This window comes from Eublepharis macularius, chromosome 9 (genome assembly GCF_028583425.1).
Source record: "Eublepharis macularius isolate TG4126 chromosome 9, MPM_Emac_v1.0, whole genome shotgun sequence".
Classification (NCBI taxonomy): Eukaryota; Metazoa; Chordata; class Lepidosauria; order Squamata; family Eublepharidae; genus Eublepharis; species Eublepharis macularius.
The window spans coordinates 39,981,181-39,999,634 of NC_072798.1; the positions used below are offsets into that span (position 1 = coordinate 39,981,181).

General features: G+C 41.3%; 1 protein-coding gene across 2 annotated transcripts in view; it reads left to right on the top strand.

Moving 5' to 3' along the window:
- Positions 1-14,429, top strand: part of ZC3H7B (zinc finger CCCH-type containing 7B) — a 64,595-nt gene extending 50,166 nt beyond the window's left edge. For both annotated transcript variants that reach the window (XM_054988445.1, XM_054988446.1), the window contains exons 18-23: positions 2,054-2,187; positions 3,273-3,378; positions 6,769-6,877; positions 8,273-8,403; positions 9,395-9,558; positions 11,023-14,429. In XM_054988445.1, the coding sequence (XP_054844420.1) occupies positions 2,054-2,187; positions 3,273-3,378; positions 6,769-6,877; positions 8,273-8,403; positions 9,395-9,558; positions 11,023-11,215 (837 nt within the window). In that variant the 3' untranslated portion in view covers positions 11,216-14,429. The remainder of the gene's footprint in view (positions 1-2,053; positions 2,188-3,272; positions 3,379-6,768; positions 6,878-8,272; positions 8,404-9,394; positions 9,559-11,022) is intronic.
- Positions 14,430-18,454: the final 4,025 nt, after the last annotated feature.

Sequence of the window (18,454 nt, forward strand, 5' to 3'; positions counted from 1 at the left end):
CAGTCCTAAAATACCAATATCTGGATGCATTAAAAACTCTTTGATTTTTTTTCCCTTTCACAAGTTCACACAAGGAGTATTAGAATAATCAGGCACCTTTCCCTCATCTGCTCAAACTGTGGGTTATTTTAAGCAAAAAACTCAAATCAAATACCTTTATTGGCATTAGAAATAATAATAGTCTACAATCAGAGATAGGGACAATCAGAGATAGGGATAGGCAGAAGCATAAGCATAAACAAGCAATTAGTAACAGTTAATAATAAAATTAATAAACATTCAGCAATCAGGTGCGGCTATATGCTTGGATTTAACTTTATAAACTTCTGCTAGAAATTTTGCAACACTTAAAGTAACACAAGGGTTACAATCTTCTAGAAGGTAAACTAAAATTCCTCCTTTAATAGAATTATTATACTGAAGGTATTCAGTTAAAAATTGTTTGCGTAACAGATCAAAGAGAGGGCATTCTAGAATAATGTGGGACAATGAGTCGAGGACTCCTAATTCACAAGGACATATCCTGTTTTGAAGGGGTACTTGCCTGAACCTGCCAGAGAGCACCATTGATGGAAAGGCGTTTAAACGTGCTAAGGTATATATTCGGCACTGAGATGGGATGTCCAGAGCTGAGAGATAATGTGGCATCATTCCTTGCCTTTGGTATATGCCTAAGTTGGCTGCAGAACAGACGGGGATGCAGGGGGAACATCTCTTGGAGTTCATGTTCCATCAGTCTTAGTTTAATTGTTCTTAAGATATGTAATTCATCACATAGGAGTAGGGAGTCCACTGCAATGCCAAGCTTTTGCAGTTTGAGAGTAAACGTAGAAAACCATATGGTACTATGCCTGTCTCTCATCAAATGAGATAGCAAGCTATCATGTTCAGATCTAAAGTGAATTTTTATCCAGTACTTGAAAGCCATGATCCAGGCCTTAGTTTCCAAGAGGTGAAGACCCAACTCTGCACATATAGATATATAAGGGACACAATTAGGGACACCCAAAATCTGTCGGAAGAAAGTTGATTGTATACCTCTACACAGGGCTTAAAGGCTTTGATCCACAGTGGGATTCCATAAAGCAGCTGGGGAAGGATTTTAAGCAAAAAACTCTATCATGGTCAAGACGTAGAGAATTACTACCCAGATCAAAGAGCATGCCAAAATAGTTGGCGCAGTTGAATGGACTCAAGTATGCCATACCAAAGATCATGAATATTGGTTAGATACCTTGCTAGAGCAGCAGCAAATGGCATTTGGATCCTTACATCACTTGTAATGGCACAATTATAAATTCAGTGGCAGAATCATAAGGTAAAGGTAGTCCCCTGTGCAAGCACCGAGTCATTAGTGACTCATGGAGGGACATCGCATCATGATGTTTTCTTGGCAGACTTTTTATTACAGGGTGGTTTGCTATTGCCTTCCCCAGTCATCTACACTTTACCCCCAGGAAACTGGGTACTCATTTTACCAACCTCGGAAGGATGGAAGGCTGAGTCAACCTTGAGCCAGCTACCTGAACCCAGCTTCCGCCAGGATCAAACTCAGGTCAAACTCAGGTCGTGAGCAGAGCTTGGACTGCAGTACTGCAGCTTACCACTCTGCACCACTTGTAATGGCACAATTATAAATTCAGTGGCAGAATCATAAAGACTGCTTTTGTTTAGAGGCTTATATCCTGCCATTTCAACCTTTTCTTGTTTATTGTGTCTAATTTTACTGGGAAATGGAGATGTTTCATCGGCGGCTTAATGTGTAGCCGAATCTGTGTAGTTAATATGTAGAGCTTTCTTTTTAACCTTTAGTAGGTGTGATTTCCTGCTCCTTTGAGCCTGGGTAGAAAGGTCCTGTCAGAGTAAAAACTGACAATGAGTGTTATCACTCTTTTACCTTGAACATTCATTCTAGCTTGCTCTACGTTCTTGCTTTCATTACACTCTTTGTAACCTCACAAAATAGTGTGCCTGTGAAGGAATATGTCTTAATCTAGATTGCTAGGTCTTGGCATACATCTTCAGTAATCTTTGTTTCTCCACTCTTCCCAAGGCTTCTACAAGGACTCCCACATCAAACACATTTGACCTCCAGATGAAATTTGTTTGTGGCCAGTGTTGGAGGAATGGGCAGGTGGTGGAACCAGACAAGGACCTCAAATATTGTAGTGCCAAAGCACGCCACTGGTAGGCACTCTTACCTACCTTACCATTGTATAGAAATCTCTCTTATTGCATATTCTGTTGGATGCTGCTTTGCATTAAAATAATCATTGGGAATTCCATTTTTAGTGAGCTGTAGCAATATCAGTTGCTGTTAATGAAGGTGGTGCCTGATAAATTTGAAGAAGCCTGGGTGAAAAGATGACAGTAATGGAATCTACAAGTGATGGTCAGAGATTGTACCCATCTCTTTTTGTTGTGTGTTGCTCAATATTCTTTTCATGTAGCATTTTCCAAACTTCCGTTACTGGGGCACAGGTTTTCTTTTCCCCCCTCCCTGGATTAAAATTTACATTCTGGAAGATTATATAACATGTTTTCTTTCTCCTTGATCAGCTTCCAGAGCAATGAGCAGGCATTCTCCTTGTAGTGATAGTGCAGCTCAGCTAGCGTCTCCCAGAATCCTACCCTTTCCTTTGACCACTTTGCCCAGAAAGCACAGCAGGCTATGATGATGCCTTAGGGATTCCCCCATCCTTGCTGCTGGCCTGCAGACTTTGTTAGGGAATCCTGATGCATCCTTACTCCCTTCCCCTCCCTTCAGTGTAATGTCACTGGCAGACATATATTGGCAGAGACAGGGACCAGTGCAGCACAGGAACTCTTTGCTCTGTGGACTATAGAGAGGTGGGTACGTCCATTCTAAGCTGTACTTTTCCAAGGCACTCTTCAGTCCCTTTCATGGCAAACTGGTATAACGTGTACAATTTGGGGATTATTTCCTTAATGTATATAGACCTGGCTGCTGTCCAGAATGCAAGACTAGACGTGCTGTTGTTCTACCTAAGTAAGACTTTTTTCTTGTGGGCTTCCGCAGCTTTGTATAGCTTACACTGATTATAGATGTTGTGTTTTTCCTTTACAGCACAGAACTTTTCCCATGCAGAACTCTTGAGTGGCTGACTCAAAACTCTTGCTAGTTGTTGTAAAAGCCATACTGTGCTAAATATTGATTAATTGACTGTAAATGGTACTTTGTAATGACAGGCTCTTTTCATTGTGTCTTTGTTCCCCATCCCTTCTTTATATTTTTCATCCTAATTGCTCAGTTGGACCAAGGAACGCCGTGTCCTGCTAGTGATGTCCAAAGCAAAGAAGAAGTGGGTGTCTGTCCGACCGCTGCCTTCTATACGCAACTTCCCTCAGCAATACGATGTAGGTAATTTGGTTCTAGATTGAATTGACCTTGTCTTTTACACCTGAGCAGCAAGAAGAGAAAACAAGGTGCTGAGGGTGGCAGTCTGCAAACTCCATAGTGACATCTGAGTTTATGGAGGCAGGAGGGAGAAAACAAAAATTGGCTGTAGGCCAAGATTAGTTAGTTGCACAGTATTAAGATGATTTGGCGCCTTCTGAAATTGCCTGTGCAGACTGGTCTTTGATTAGCATCTCCGTTGTGTTAAAAACTGGCCCATAGTAGAGCTGGCAATCAGAGGTAGCATTTCCCCTTGGATCACCCCTCATGAAATTCAGGCCAGAGGGAGAGAGAAGTTTGTGATATTCCCAAGTTTAATTGTCATCAGAAAAGGTGTACCGGATCTGCAAGTTTCGGAGGCTTACAACAGTTTTAGAGTTGACTTGAAGTATGTTTAAATGAACTTGCAAGCAGAAGAAAAATAACACACGCTTATTTCGGTAACTCATTTCCTGAGAGGAGATTAAAACATTTTAGAAAAATAAAGAGCAAGTGGGATATGTACGCATGTGCATCTTCGAGCATACCTTCACACACATGCATGCTCCAGACTTCCCACATTCCCCATAAGTCAAGGGCTTCTTTAGGAGAAGCTTTACTGCAGCACGTTTCATAAACAGCAGATTTCATGTACTGCAGTGAAGGCAAATATAGTTCTTTGCCCACTGTTGCTACAAGGAGGTGGAGCGTTTCACTGCTGTGTCTTATGTTGACTATTAAGAGGATAGGCTGTTTTTTGGGCAGCGTTCATACAATCTGTTTTTAATCTGAATGTCTGCCTGTTTCCTTTGAGCCCAAAGCCAACCATCTTCTGTTTGCATGTGTGAGTGAGTAAGCGGGGAGGGGGGGATTACGCTGGAGATCCTTCTCCTATTACACATGAATGATTTCAACAGCAGATGGGCAATAGAGATGTGTCCTCAGGGTGTGGTCTTTAAAAACAAAGCCTCTCCAGTTCTTAAATTCCAGGATTCCAGAATGCAAAGGAGGGTGTAAGAGGGACTGTAAAAGGGGGCAACATGTCCTGTGTTCTGTGTATATTAATGCCTGCCTCTCAAATAACGACACTTAGTGCTAGTGAATTGTGGGAGATCTTAACTGTTTTGAGTGTCCAGGTTAAAAAGTTGCTGGCCTATCTCCTCTGCATCTTGAAGCCTATTATCAGTTCTGGCCTTGTATGATGTTATCTTGGGTGCTGTATACACTATATTTTCTACTGCCAAGATTATATGCAGCTTAGATGATTTTTTTGGCAGCCTGACATCTATATGGTCATTGATAGAAATGCCACATTTGGATGTCCTGTTGTGGCATTTGGGAAAACTGCTTAGTCTTGGCATCTGGAGGGTAGCTGCCAATCCATCATGGGAACTAGCTTGAGGCTTCAGTGAAGCTGGAGTCCACAGTTCTCATGCAGTAGAAAACTCAGGTCACTGCTGTGCAAGACTGGATTCAAGACATTAGCTAAGCCAAAGCTGGCTTTACAAAATCTAAGCTACTTATAAAACGGCAGAACTGGGTATCAGTTTGTTTCTTCTTCCAGAATGAGAGAAGGGATCTGGCTCAGAATAATTTCCTGCTGAGACAGAAGGCAGCTAGGTCAACAGGTAGGTCTAAGTCATGACCTGCTGTTCCTCTTTAGCTCCAAATGCAACAGACTGGAGCTGTGTAAGCCCTTCTCAGTTTCTGAGCCAGCTGTTCATTTTAGAATAGATCTTAACGTAACCTGAGAGCCAGAGAAATGTAATGGTCACAATATTAGACTAGGTTTGGGGGAGATTCAAGTTCAAACCCCCACTCATCCACTCTTCCTCACAGGATTGTTGTGGGAATAAAACAAGAACTGGGAGACTATGTACGTTGTCCTGAGCTTGTTGGAAAATGGATGGGTTAAAATGTGAATGACAGAGAGTCCTGCATGCTGGAATTCTCTGCCGTTCTTGAGAGGGGGAAGAAAGCCTTGGAAGTTTGGCATCATGCACAAGGGCTTGGTGATAGAAAGCTGGAGAACTGGGACCAGATCAGTCTATTTCCCCTTGGAATGAAAATTAGGAAAACAGAAAATTTGTAAAGCCTGAAAATTTTGCTGAGGTGTTTGGTTTAGCACTACGGAGTTAAACCAGAGATGATGGGGAAAATGGGCCAGGTAACGTAGGCAGCAACTTGCATGGAATTCTGCGTAATGGAGGCTGCATTTGACGATGCCGTTCCCACTTGTTCTGCTAGTGCCTGTACAGCCATCTGGCACAGTTCCATCTAAGTGCTTGCATGGATTTGATAGGCCTGATGTCCGGAAAGCCTTTGCCTGGAAATGCCCTAGCCAAAAATCTCAAGATAGTTGAGAATTTGTCAGAAAGTAAAGGAATAATTTCATTCTTCTTGACAACTTCAGTGGCAACTAAATAAACTTTATGAGCCTCCAGTACATTGCTATTCTGTTTAGCTTTGGAATTTACATCCTGTCACATGACTCCAAAGGCACCTTACAACATATATAAAGAACAATGAAAACCCCTCTAAACATTTTAACAAAAAATTAAATTAAAATATTTTAAAAAATAGAATCATTATATCGACACTGAATAAATCTTCTCATTATTAGATCTCAACCTCTGTTCCTGCTGGTTTCTTCAAATTAAAAGTAGAGATAGACTGTTAAGATTCTTGGGGAAGAAATTCCATAATGAGAGGGCTACTGTTGAAAAGGTCCTACTCTTTATCTCATCCATAGAGGCAGTGTGGTATAGTGCTTACAGTGTTGAACTAAGATCTGGAAGACCCAGGTTCGAATTCCTACTCTGCCATAAAAGCTTATTTGTTGACCTCGGGCCAACCACACAGTCTCAGCCTAACCCACCTCACAGGGTTGTTGTGAGGATAAAATGGAGGAGAAGAGAATGAGATAAGCCTCTTTGGGTCCTGTTGGAGAGACAGATGGGCTATAAATGAAGTAAATAAATTGAACCATGGATTAAAAAATGTGTTTTTGAAACAGTGCTTCATCTTGAGAACGCATGGAAAGTCTCTTATGGGAGGTGTTTAAAGATGGAAGAGAGGAACAAGAGGCAGAATACAACATTATTCTGAAAATGTTCTGGGAAAGTCCACTGTTCGTTCTCTTAAAAAGGCTCAAAGCTCCTCAAAGGCACCATCATCTGTCAAGCTGAAGGGACAGATCTTGAAGTTGCAGCTTTTGAAGTGTCCTTATATTCAGATATTTTCTGTTTGCTCCTAATTAAAAGCATCCCTTTTGGCTGGTTGCTTTGCACCCCCTCCCCCCCCCTGTTTCTCACTAATACAGAGGTGGAGGGTTTTTTGAAGTTTGTGACATGCTTTCTGTCTCTTTGCAGCTATGTATCCATGCCCAAAATGGCAGGAAGTGCCAGTATGTTGGAAACTGCTCCTTTGCTCACAGCCCTGAGGAGAGAGAGATGTGGACCTTCATGAAAGAAAATAAAAGTGAGTGAGAGGAATGCAGGAGCAAGGGAACTGGGGGCGGTCCAATTCGCCCATAATAGTGGCTCACTGCATACCATGAGAGCCAGTTTGCAAAGTGTGCTCTGGATGAGTTCCCTTCCCCTTCTAAAGCCTTCTTCATGTGTGCACCAGTGCACGCCAGGGATAATTCCCTCTTCAAAACCTCTGAGTTGAAGTGGGATTCCAAAAGAACCTGGTCTGCATTAGCTACAGTTTGTGTCAGTGCCTGCGTAATGCAAGCTCCCAGTTAATGCTGAGAAGGCGAAATCACTCCGGGGATGAGGAGTCAGTGGAAGCATCATGTTAGTGAGGCTGGCTTCAAATTTACAAATGGGGGCTTACAGAAATCAATTTTATAGGGCAGCTAGTGTGCACTATGACTCTGTTGCCCAGATATTACAGGAAACATGCATCTGTCTGATTTTCTGCCAGTGAAGCACTTGCATCTCGCCCCTGACCTCCATGTGATCTGATCCAGATGTTTCAATCCAAGGCATCAAACACAGACCTGCTGTTATATTAGCCTGATAATCTATACCAAACATCACATGGTTATACTTGTGTCTTAAATGCTGTTGAGCAGCTCTTCTTTGAAATCCAGTTCCTCTTGAATTGCCAGCATGGTTTTAGAAATGCAGGTAGCCATTTTACCCATTGCCGAAAGTTAGGAGGTCTGATATACAAAATTTGATTAATGGCATCTGAAACAAGAACCTGAAAGAAACAGACTGCTTGTGTTTTTTAACTTGTCTTAATTGGTTTTGTTCATTTTCTTCATGGTGGATGAAAATGCCTATTTCTGTTGCTCAAAAGTCTGAGTTATCCTTTGTAATAGTACTAGTGCACTCGATTAGAAGCAGACCACAAGCCTAACCAAGGCTGCATACAGATGTGCATACCTTTGGTTTCTGCACTCGACTCCTGTTGGCCAGATGTACAGACTACCAAACAGCTGCGCTTAGGAGCAACCATTTTTTCCTGTTTTTAGCACCATGTGGTTGTGCCTAGTGCTGATTGGCAATCTCCTATGCCTTTCTTGCTGCTCACTGCAGTGCTTCAAGTTTTTGTAGGTTGGCTTTTTAAAAGTAAATAAACATTTAACTGAGTGAATGTGCTGGGCACACAAAACAAATGTTTTTAAAAGCACAAAGCTTGCCTGAAACAAAAACCTGAGAAGTGGGAGAGAGGAAAGCAGAGCTTGAGCTGAAGTAGAAATATCTTCTCCTGTCAGGAGGTGCGCTTGTACATACTCCAAGACTGCTTAATTCTGTTTTCAGCTGGAAGCAGAGTTTCTGCAAAGCTTTCCTCGTAAGAGGAATTGTGTTTGGAATGATGGGAAGGAGATTCCCTGGTTAATAACTAATCATTTCTTTGCAGTTTTGGATATGCAGCAGACCTATGACATGTGGCTGAAAAAACACAACCCTGGGAAACCAGGTGAGGAGACACCACTAACAGCAAGGGAAGGAGAGAAGCAAATCCAGATGCCTACAGACTACGCAGACATGGTATCGTCTCTCTCTCTCTCTCTCTCTCTTTGGAAAAAGATGGGGGTGTTACTTCATATACTGCATACATTTTGCTGAGAAGCCCTAAATGGCTGTGATTTGCCAACACATGTATGTGCGGTGAAATACAGACATGACTTAGCTATATTGCATATTTTTTATCTCACCCTTCCTCTGAGGCACTCAGGGTATCTTAAATGTTTCCTCCCTTGCCTGTGAGATTGAGGGGTAATAATTGGCCCAAGGTCACTAGTGGAGTTCATGACTGAGCAAAGATTTGAACTTGAATCTGTCTGGTTTAAGCTCAGAACCACTACACTATGCTGGCTTACATTATGAGTTACATTATTTCTTACACAGAGGTAGTTTCCCCATGAGAAAAAACACAATGTATGAAGCAACCCTGAGGACATGTTATGAAGCTAGGCCAGTTGTGTTGTTCAGGGTGCGTTACCATTTTTCCTCCAAGGTAATATTGTCTTCAGCTTCCTCCTGAGAGGCTCATGTGAAGCTGGGTCACCCCAAATTTCATTCCTCAGGAGCTGAGCTGAGTTGTGTGAGGAGAATGTGTGAGAGTTAAGTTGCTGTTGGAAACCATGTTGAGCCTTTCCAACAGACCACATGTGACTCTCATTATGGAGTAAGAAAAATGATCCTGAGTGGGTTGTTCTGTGAGGGAATGGTAAAAAATGCTCTGTTGAAGAGTTAGGTACAAACAGACTAAGCAATTGTACCCTCTTTTTCAGTTCATCTTATCCCTTTAGGCTCCTGCCCATTCCAAAGAATTGTGGAACCAAACTCATTGCCAATCGTTTTGTAAAGTTGAACTATAAAGGAGGATGTTTATAAACATGAGTAGAAACCAATAGGATGTTGCACCAGCGTGAAAATTTTGTTTAAGCATTGGGAGGGGAAAGTCTTTCTAACTTCCCTTAAGAAAAGCTGGAGCTGGGTAAAGTAATGTGCTGCTTTCTTGTTCTCCATTTACTAGATGGGTTACCACTGCTGGCTCTGTGGAAAGAACAGCAACAGCAAGAAGCAATGGCAGCAGCACATCCAGTCAGAAAAGCATAAGGAGAAAGTTTTCACATCCGACAATGATTCCAGCTGTTGGAACTACCGTTTCCCCATGGGCGAGTTCCGACTGTGTGAAAGGTACAGTGTGCAAAGCTCTCCCTTTCTCACGTGGTAGTTCTGGGAGAGAAAGGAGTACATGAGATGTGATCAGTTAGGTAGCTCCAAATTTGATGGACATACCTGGAAGTGTGTGTGTGGGATTTAAAACTGTAAAATAATTATTGGTGGTAATCCTAAGGAAAAGTTCATGATTCAAATGTTCTTGCATGTAACTGGTCACATCACTAAAATAATAAAGCAAAGGTGAAAATACCGGGTACAAAGTTAAAAGCAGGATCTCTTTGGGAGTTCTTGAGGCGTTTCTTAGCAAAGGATTCTTTGAGTCTGACCTGCTGTATTAAGGCAGTAGACAGTTCACATGTATTGATCCTACCCTCACACTGATTTCCACTACTAGCAGGTTTGGCGTTTGGCACCAGCAACCCATGTGCTGCTTAGTCTGTCCTTTCAGGAGATATTTTTCCTCTCACTGCTGGAGGCAGTGTCTAGACGTATCTCAGACAGGAGGTACGAGGGAAACTGAAAACATTACTCTGTCTTTTGTTTCTGTAATTCTCTTGAAAGAACAGTCCAGAGCACTTTTGAAAGGCATTATGCTACAGGAAGATGTGTTATTGAAGGTCAGAAGTCTTTTATCACTTGTGTCCATTTTAAAATACTATAGTGGTATACTATAGTATACCAGAGCATTAGCAGACCTCAGAATCTTCAGGTAGAATTACTAAAATTTAAAAATGCCAGATACCATGTTGTTCTGTTGGAGGTGGGGCGGAATCCAAACAGCAGCAGTTAATTGCAAATGGTAGTATTTTCCAAGGAAAGGGTAGCCGTTAGCCACTGCTCTGATGCTGCTGCTGCCTGAGATCTTTTTGCTCTGGGCCTAGTCTGAGTCACCTCTGATCCATTTTAAAGACTATTACAAACTTGTAGACTACCAGCGCAGTCCTGGGCAGAGTTACACCCTTCCATGAGTTACACCTCCTCCCCCACTTCCAGGTGTCTCCCATCAACTTCAGTGGACTTGGAAAAGTGCAACTCTGTTTAGGATTGTATTGTCAGAGGATTTTTCATCTTGCCCCACAACCTCTTTTTCTCTCCTCTATCTGATACCCCTTGTTCGTTTGTTAAAAATCTAGCATGAAGAATAGTTTTGATAAACTGTGACTTTTAAAATACTTAATTAATGGTACTGTACTTCTGTTTTTGTTTGGATTGGTTATTTTCACATTGCTAGTTTAGAACTAGTTGCATCACTGGTTGCATATTGTTTTTCTGTGTCTGAAACTATTATGTGTTGATAAAGGGCCTGGATTGTTGTATTGCAAAAAATATCTGTCTTTTCCCTTGCCCTGGTTTCTAGTGGAAAGCCCGTATGCAGTTTGAGGTTAGTTTTCAGTTTCCAAATACAGCAGAGTTGAAGATAACAGAGAGAGGTTGTTTAAGCCTGTAGTCCTTTTAAGCCATGTGTTGTCCTCCTGGCAGATTCCAGAAGACAAAATCCTGCCCTGAAGGGGAGAAATGTCGCTTTGCTCATGGCCAGGATGAGTTGACTGAGTGGCTGGATCGGAGAGAAGTAATGAAGCAGAAGTTGGCGAAAGCCCGCAAGGATATGCTGCTGTGCCCCAGAGATGACGACTTTGGCAAATACAACTTTCTATTACGGGATAGCATGTAATTGCCAGGGGAGAAAAACAGATTTTCAGAGCTGGGGATGGAAGGAACAGGGCAGTAACAGAGATGCTAATAATTATCCCACAAGAACCATTCCTTCCATTGTAAAATAATCAAGGCAGTTTAGTGGGGTCGAATGGAATTATGAATTGATTCATCTATAGCTGGTGAATATGATACTCTTAAAATCTTTGTTTTCTACATGTTTCCTTTTTATTTTTTTAATCTGCCACCACTAGTCTCTTAATTTTCCCCTTTAAACAAAAATACTGCTTGCAGTGTTGATATACTTGTATATGAGAGAAAGAAAATGAGAAAAAAAAATTCATTCTGATTCTCTGCACCCTGAATCCTTACTTTGGACTGCTTGGTTTTATTGCGACATTACATTGTCATGGAAACAAGTATAGAAAAACCAGTGGACAAGTAAAGAGGGGGTTTTGTTCTTGGGGGAGGGTCCCTACAGGTTATTGTATGCCTCGTCTTCACAGGAACCCATTCCACTGTGTAGATAAGTCTCTGAAAAGAAACAAATTAATTTAAAATATAGATGAGGTCTTATAAATCAATATGGTTTTCAAACTTTGAAAATGACTCTGGTAGTCTGTAGATTTCAGTGAGAGAAATTATCTTTCTCTTCTAGCATCAATTCTGTCCATCCCTATCAAGAGAAAGAGGATCCTGGATTCCTATCTTAGCCGTTAGGTACCTAGTATATTATCTTTAACTGCAGTCAGCAGTTGAATTTTTTTCCCAATTTACAGATTATATATTATGCAAAAAGTAAATCAGTAATGGTTTATTGAATTAAAGCTGCTTATCATTTTCTTTAAGCATAGCTCTGAAGATTTCTCCCTTTACACAGACACCAAAAAAGAGGCCATTTAAAATCAATATGCTTTCAACATCGTGCTTGGGTGCACAAACTTGGCATAAGAAAAGTAAGGCTTGAAGTCTAAGTAGAGCCTGTTCAGTCATTATGGAATGGCTGCGTCTTCCCCCTGTAATGATGCCCTCTGTGTGTACAATTATGCGCTTGACTACTTGGACATAGACTTCGTGTGCCAGGCCCAAAAGTGTGGATAGTGGAAATGGGCAGAAATAATTTAAAAGGATATAAAAGCACCATGTAGTAGTTTAGTTACAAAAGTTGACATTTAGAAAACAACACTTAATAAATCCAGTGATAACACTCTAGAGTAAGGAGGCTTGGAACATTCTTTCACTACATAAGAAACTGGAACCAGATTACAAGAAATGTAAGCTTGCCTGAAATCAAAACTAGAATTGAACTAAAACAAATAAATAAACAGTGTTTCCAAAAAAGAAATTAACATTAAAAAGTTAATTGGATTTAATTGAAATTTCAAGAAATGGAAGCAAGATGGCGAACTGTGGTGCTTCCAAAACTAACAATCTAGTACCTAAAAATAGCCTCCAGCAACAATAAGTTTCCATCTCCTTCCTCAAACGGGAAGACATTTTATGTATCAGTAGTATTTAATATACCTCTGAAATGAATTTTCAGAGGCTGTAACATGAAGCAGCCCTACAAGAAACCAACCCATTGAACTTAATGGGACTTCAGGTATTCAGGATTGGCCTGTAAAATTTGCAAAAATCAAAGTGATGGAAACATTTGGCAGAGTGCTCATTCTGCATGGGATAGTCAAAGAAAAAAAGTATCACTCTATCATGTTGATGCTTTTTTGAGTGGCAGCAACATGAGGTATAGGTACGCAGAAGTACATTCTGAATAGAGATGCTTTTGCAAGCTGAAAGGCTCAAAGGTTGTGTTGAGCATCATAATTAGCTGATCTCAAATTATTCTCCTTAGATTCTAGGAGGGTATATTCTTGTAGGTCTTGTGCAAATGCTTGATCTACAGAACAGCTGAGATACAACTTTTGTAAGTTGAAGAATGACACTGTACAATTTAAAAAGGGGAGATTTCATACTGAGATCTTGCAGGGATCTGCAGTATTGGTTATATACAATTGATTTTTCTTATCTTGTCCAACTGAGGTGATTTCAGTGATTTGCATTTCCTCTCCCTTCCACTAATAAAGTAATATGAATCAATATAAAATAGGCTGCCACCCCCCCCCCCCCCCCGATATGCAGAGGGTCAAATAATTGTAGAAAGGATAAGAAATTAAATGAGTAAGGGAATGTAATGTCAGAGAGTTACTCTAACTGCTCCCTTTTTATTTCATCCTGTCGTTTAGCTGATGACCAGATGCCTCATCTCTGTCTCACTTGTGTCAGGAAATGTCTGACCTTTGCACAGTGACTTTTGCAGATCATAAAATCAACTTGAGGTTCCCTGTGTAAACACAGCTACTTTGGTTTATTTCTATAATATTAAAAGTTGCTTTCTTATTCTTCACCATCTTCTAAAGAAAGGAAGAGCAGGCGTAAGGGATTTTTTTATGCCACTGATTATATCTTAATCACTATTCAGTGGAATCCACCCATACATTTCATTCAAGAGCCGTGTTGATGTAAGCAGGCACCCTACAGTATATCCATCCTGGTGAGGTGACTGTGCTGGAATTTGAAATGAAACCTTTTATTTTTTTTATTTTTTATTTTTCAGAATAAAGAGGGGTACAGAAAGAAGAGGGGGGGGATAAATGAAACCTTTTAGATCGTGTTATGTGCTTTCCTCTGCCCTTGTTTTGAGAAAAAGGGAGTATGTTCTTGTCTCCTGTCTTGTTATTTTAATAGTCTTAATTCATGTGACAATAGAATAAGCAAAGCCACAGGAATCCAGCAGCAGTCAGATGAGCCAAATCATCCCCTTCCCTACAGAGATATTTTCAGTGAAATCCTAAGCAGAGTTACTCCAGTCTAAGCCAATTGAAATTAGTGGGCCTAGACTGGAGTAACTCTGCTTAGGACTGTGCTGTTTGAGTAGTTTCCTGTTGCCTGCTTTAACCATTATGCCTTCAACCTTTTGGTATTAGTTCAGAAAATACCAACAAGAGCAATTGACGTTAGCTTCTGGGGCTGAGCTGTTAGCTATTTGTGGCAGATAGTAGGAAAACACATATAAGAGATGGATGTTTAAAATTCTTAAACTATCTGTATCTAGAAATGTAACTGTATATGCTCTGCCATTATTTTATGATATGTGAATTTATTTTAGATTATGGGGTGGGGGTGATATTTCCTTTCCTCTTTAATTCAAAAATAAACTGCTTTGTGGTCCCTTTTATCCTGGTCAGTACTATTTGATGCAGGGAGAAAGGGATGTGGTTTATGAAGGCAGAGCAAGGGGTGGGGAGCACTTATTCCTGGGCATTGCAATGAGAATCAACTTTTGTTTTTTCCTGATATGATAACCTGATATGTGGTGTTGCAGTATTTTGTCACCAGACTTGTTCTAGTGTGTATATATGTAACTCTTCCATAAAGCATATATACACAGGTATTAAATATATCACTATATAATATTATATATGTATGTGGTATTGAAGGCATCTTTTGTTGAGGGTTAAGAAAAAGGACTCTAGCTGGGGAGTACAGCATCTCTTACTGATTTAAAGCTGATGTTGGGAAAGGATGACTGTTTCACTTAGTTTTTTAAAAAAAATATTGTGCTGGGAGGTGATCGTTATTCTGATTAGAATAAAGAATGTATTGTCGAAGGCTTTCACGGCCGGAGAACGATGGTTGTTGTGGGTTTTCCGGGCTGTATTGCCGTGGTCTTGGCATTGTAGTTCCTGACGTTTCGCCAGCAGCTGTGGCTGGCATCTTCAGAGGTGTAGCACCAAAAGGTGCTACACCTCTGAAGATGCCAGCCACAGCTGCTGGCGAAACGTCAGGAACTACAATGCCAAGACCACGGCAATACAGCCCGGAAAACCCACAACAACCATAGAATAAAGAACTCGCTCTTTGTAAAGGCCTGTTAGCTTAAATCTATGGAAGTCTAATAAATAAGGTGTTAAAGAGAGTCTTGTTTTAATTTATTGTGGGGGGGAGGCATTGCTAAGGTCAGGAAGCTCCATTTTGTCTTCCTGACCTCCCCCCCCCACCCAATCTGCATAGCTTATTTGATTTTGCTATTCCATCCTGCTGTATCTATGGTACTATCAATTCTACCATAATTGTTGGGGAAACCCCAGTGCTACAAAATGACTGAATGAACCCAGCAATGAAAGATTTTCAGAAAGCGCACACATCTGAGAATAATAACAAAATTGGGTCACTGATTTGTTTTTTAATAATACAGCTATGTTTTTAAAAAAAATCTTGGCAATGTCCCTTTACATGAAAGAAAATCATTAATTCAATCATCGTATAAGATGCTGAAAAGAACCAAGTTGTACTCCTTTCCCATGCCTTCAAAGCTCAGGAAAGGATATATGCAAATGAGAGGCTGGTTAACCAGGCTATCCTTAAGAAATGTGGTGACAGAAATATACAGAGAAAAGCCAGCAACAAGGGATGCTCTATTTCTAAGCTGGACTTGTAAAAAGTTGGAGAGTCCTTCAAAAATGTCTTTGTATTAATATATTTTAAGAATACCACGCTTTACCTATTACAAAGAAATTCATAGTACCTTTACAAGGTCTAGAATCCAAGATAATAATGTAGATGTTCTAACAACTTTCTTGTTCTTAACGAGATGGATTTGCTTCTTTTAGCCTTTGTAATAGAAAATAAAAGTGTGCACTTTAAACCCTCGCCATGTGGTTTATGTGTGTGTATTGTTTGGGTAAGAACTTTAAGATAGCTCTTGTGTCTGTCACGTGAACAGTTTTGATAGATGAAGATGGTAGCTATGAGATGTAAGCAAAGGGGATTAAACTGGCTCAAAAGTTAATAGAACTTCCTGTTAAACGTCTTGCAGCACCAGGTCTCAACCACACAATAGCTGCAGTGCTGCTGTTCTTGCAGCTTGTACATGCACTCGTTCAGCACTCATAATAAAAATGGCTGTGTTAATCATTCCTACTTCCATGCACTAGATTGATTTTGGTTTTGTCATTGCTTTGAAAACCAGGAGCTGTCACTGGTATTTCAGTACAAGACTGAATAGATGTATATGTAATAACTAAATATGAGGATCGTGCTTGGTAAAAATCCAGCTGGAAGTCCAAATGTATGACAGGTCTGCGTTCAAGTAGTGTTTGTTGTATGCTCTGGAGTCGAAAAGAAAGTGACTGGAAAACCTGCTGGAACTGCATTGGATTACATGGAGTAAATTGTATGTGTATATATATAGTGTGTGAAGCAGACAAAGCAATTATTCATTCGTATGTGCTGTGCACATCACTTACATGTAAATATTTCCTGTTCTAAGGGGTAGTAGCCATGCAGTGTAATAGCCTACAGACAGTATATATTTTGTTCTCCATGCTTGTTACAGAGTGTAAGCACATGATCTATAAATCAACAGGGCTTGAGGCAACCATGTTTCAGAGTCGACTCACGTGGTCAGTTGTCATACTGTGACTGTATTGTAAGTACTCCTGAACTTTACAACTTAGTATACTTAACTAGTTCTTCAGCCTTGGAAGCTTCTACATTAAGGACATTCTCCCAAAGTATGATTTGCTGCAGAGGCACTCATAATCATCTACAAGTATATAAGTACCAATAAGAATGGTCAGAACTATGATATACAGTAGTTAAGGATTATGGTCTTGAATACATGGAGAATGTAATACAAACATGGCTTTTATGTAGCAGGAAAAGTTTGTTAAATGTGACATGCTGAATATGTATGTTTACAGGAACACTGTCAAAGAACGTTCAGAACTGCTATTGTCAGACATGCTTTTGAAACAGCAGGGAGACTTCCTCTGAGGCAGATTTCATACTTGCTCTCGCTGTCAATGTACATGCGTGAGAGATGACAATGCATGAGAGATGGCAATGCACAGCAACTTTTTAAATTAATCATTCTGGCAGAAGATGAATTTACAATTGTGTTTCAGTCTTCTTGAGTGCTTTATGTCTCCTACGAGTAGAGTAATTCTCCCTCTGAGGCAGGAGGACATCTGTGGGTGTTTCCCACCATCCATTTGGGAGAAAGGAAGTTGAAACTTCTTCCTCTTCCTTAGTAGGTGGAATCATCTCTTTCACTTTCAGTTCTTTTCCTGCCTCTGGGGAGAGCAGTTGTTCTTAGGCTAGCTTAGCTATCTCTTCACTTCTGATTTGTCTTTCTCTTCTAATCTACCTTTCTCCATCCACCTTTTTTCTTCCTCTTGTCTCCCTCTACCCTTTTTCTTCCTTTGCAAGAAAAAAAAATAGACTTTAGAGAGTGACAGCAGAGGAGGAAGCATGGATCCATGGGAGTCATTTGACTTGGAGGAGAGTTTCTTGGAGAGGGTCCCGGGCTGTTCCCAAGGAGCTGTCCTTCTGACGGTGGGAACAGTCCCTGCCGGTGCCAACGAGTCCTTTCGGGCCAATCGGCTCCCTGGCTCACCAGCAGCAGCAGAACAGGAAGATCGACCCTCCAAACGGCCCCAGCTTTCTAAGAGGGCGCCCGTGAGTAAAGCGTGCAACGGCCAGCTGGCTCAAAGCAGCGCTGCCGGTCGGAGCTCAGTTTTGGCGGGAAAGCAAGCCGCAGCCGCGATCTTCCCACCATCAAGCAATGACATACTTGCCAATCTCCTGGCGGGGGGAAGCAACTCATTTAGACAATTCCAGCACGCAGAGCTCCAGTCACCCAGCTCAGGAAGCCTGCGTAAGTGCCCCTCATCCTGTTCTTTCCCCTGAAGTCTTGGCAGCCATCAGACAATCGATGCGAGAGGATATTCTATCCCTCTGCAGCGGGGACCCATCTTCTGAGTCTGGCCCTTCCACATCAGGGCTGGTTTCTTCTCAAGGGGGTCGAGGCAAAGGAGGCCCGTGGCCCACTAAAGCGGCTCAAAAACACACAGCTGGCACAGCTGGACAAGTCAACAAGGTGGGCAGAGGGAGGGGCCTCTTCCAGTGAGGACTCTGATGCAGGAGAATTTCTGCCAGAGGACGATCAGGAGGAGGAGACCCCCAACACTGATCAGTCCAATAGACTATTCCAGGCTGAGGACTATCAGTATCTCTTGACCAAGACCCTGGCAGCCCTAGACCTCCAAGAGATCAAACCAGGAGAGGAGGATGAACCCAAAGCTGGGGGGGGGGCAAGGGCAGACCCAAGGGAAACAGGGAATTTTTTCCTAGAGAGGAGGAAAGAGCTAAAGCATTCCCTTTCCCAGAATTTTTTGAGCGTCGGTTCAAAGCAGAA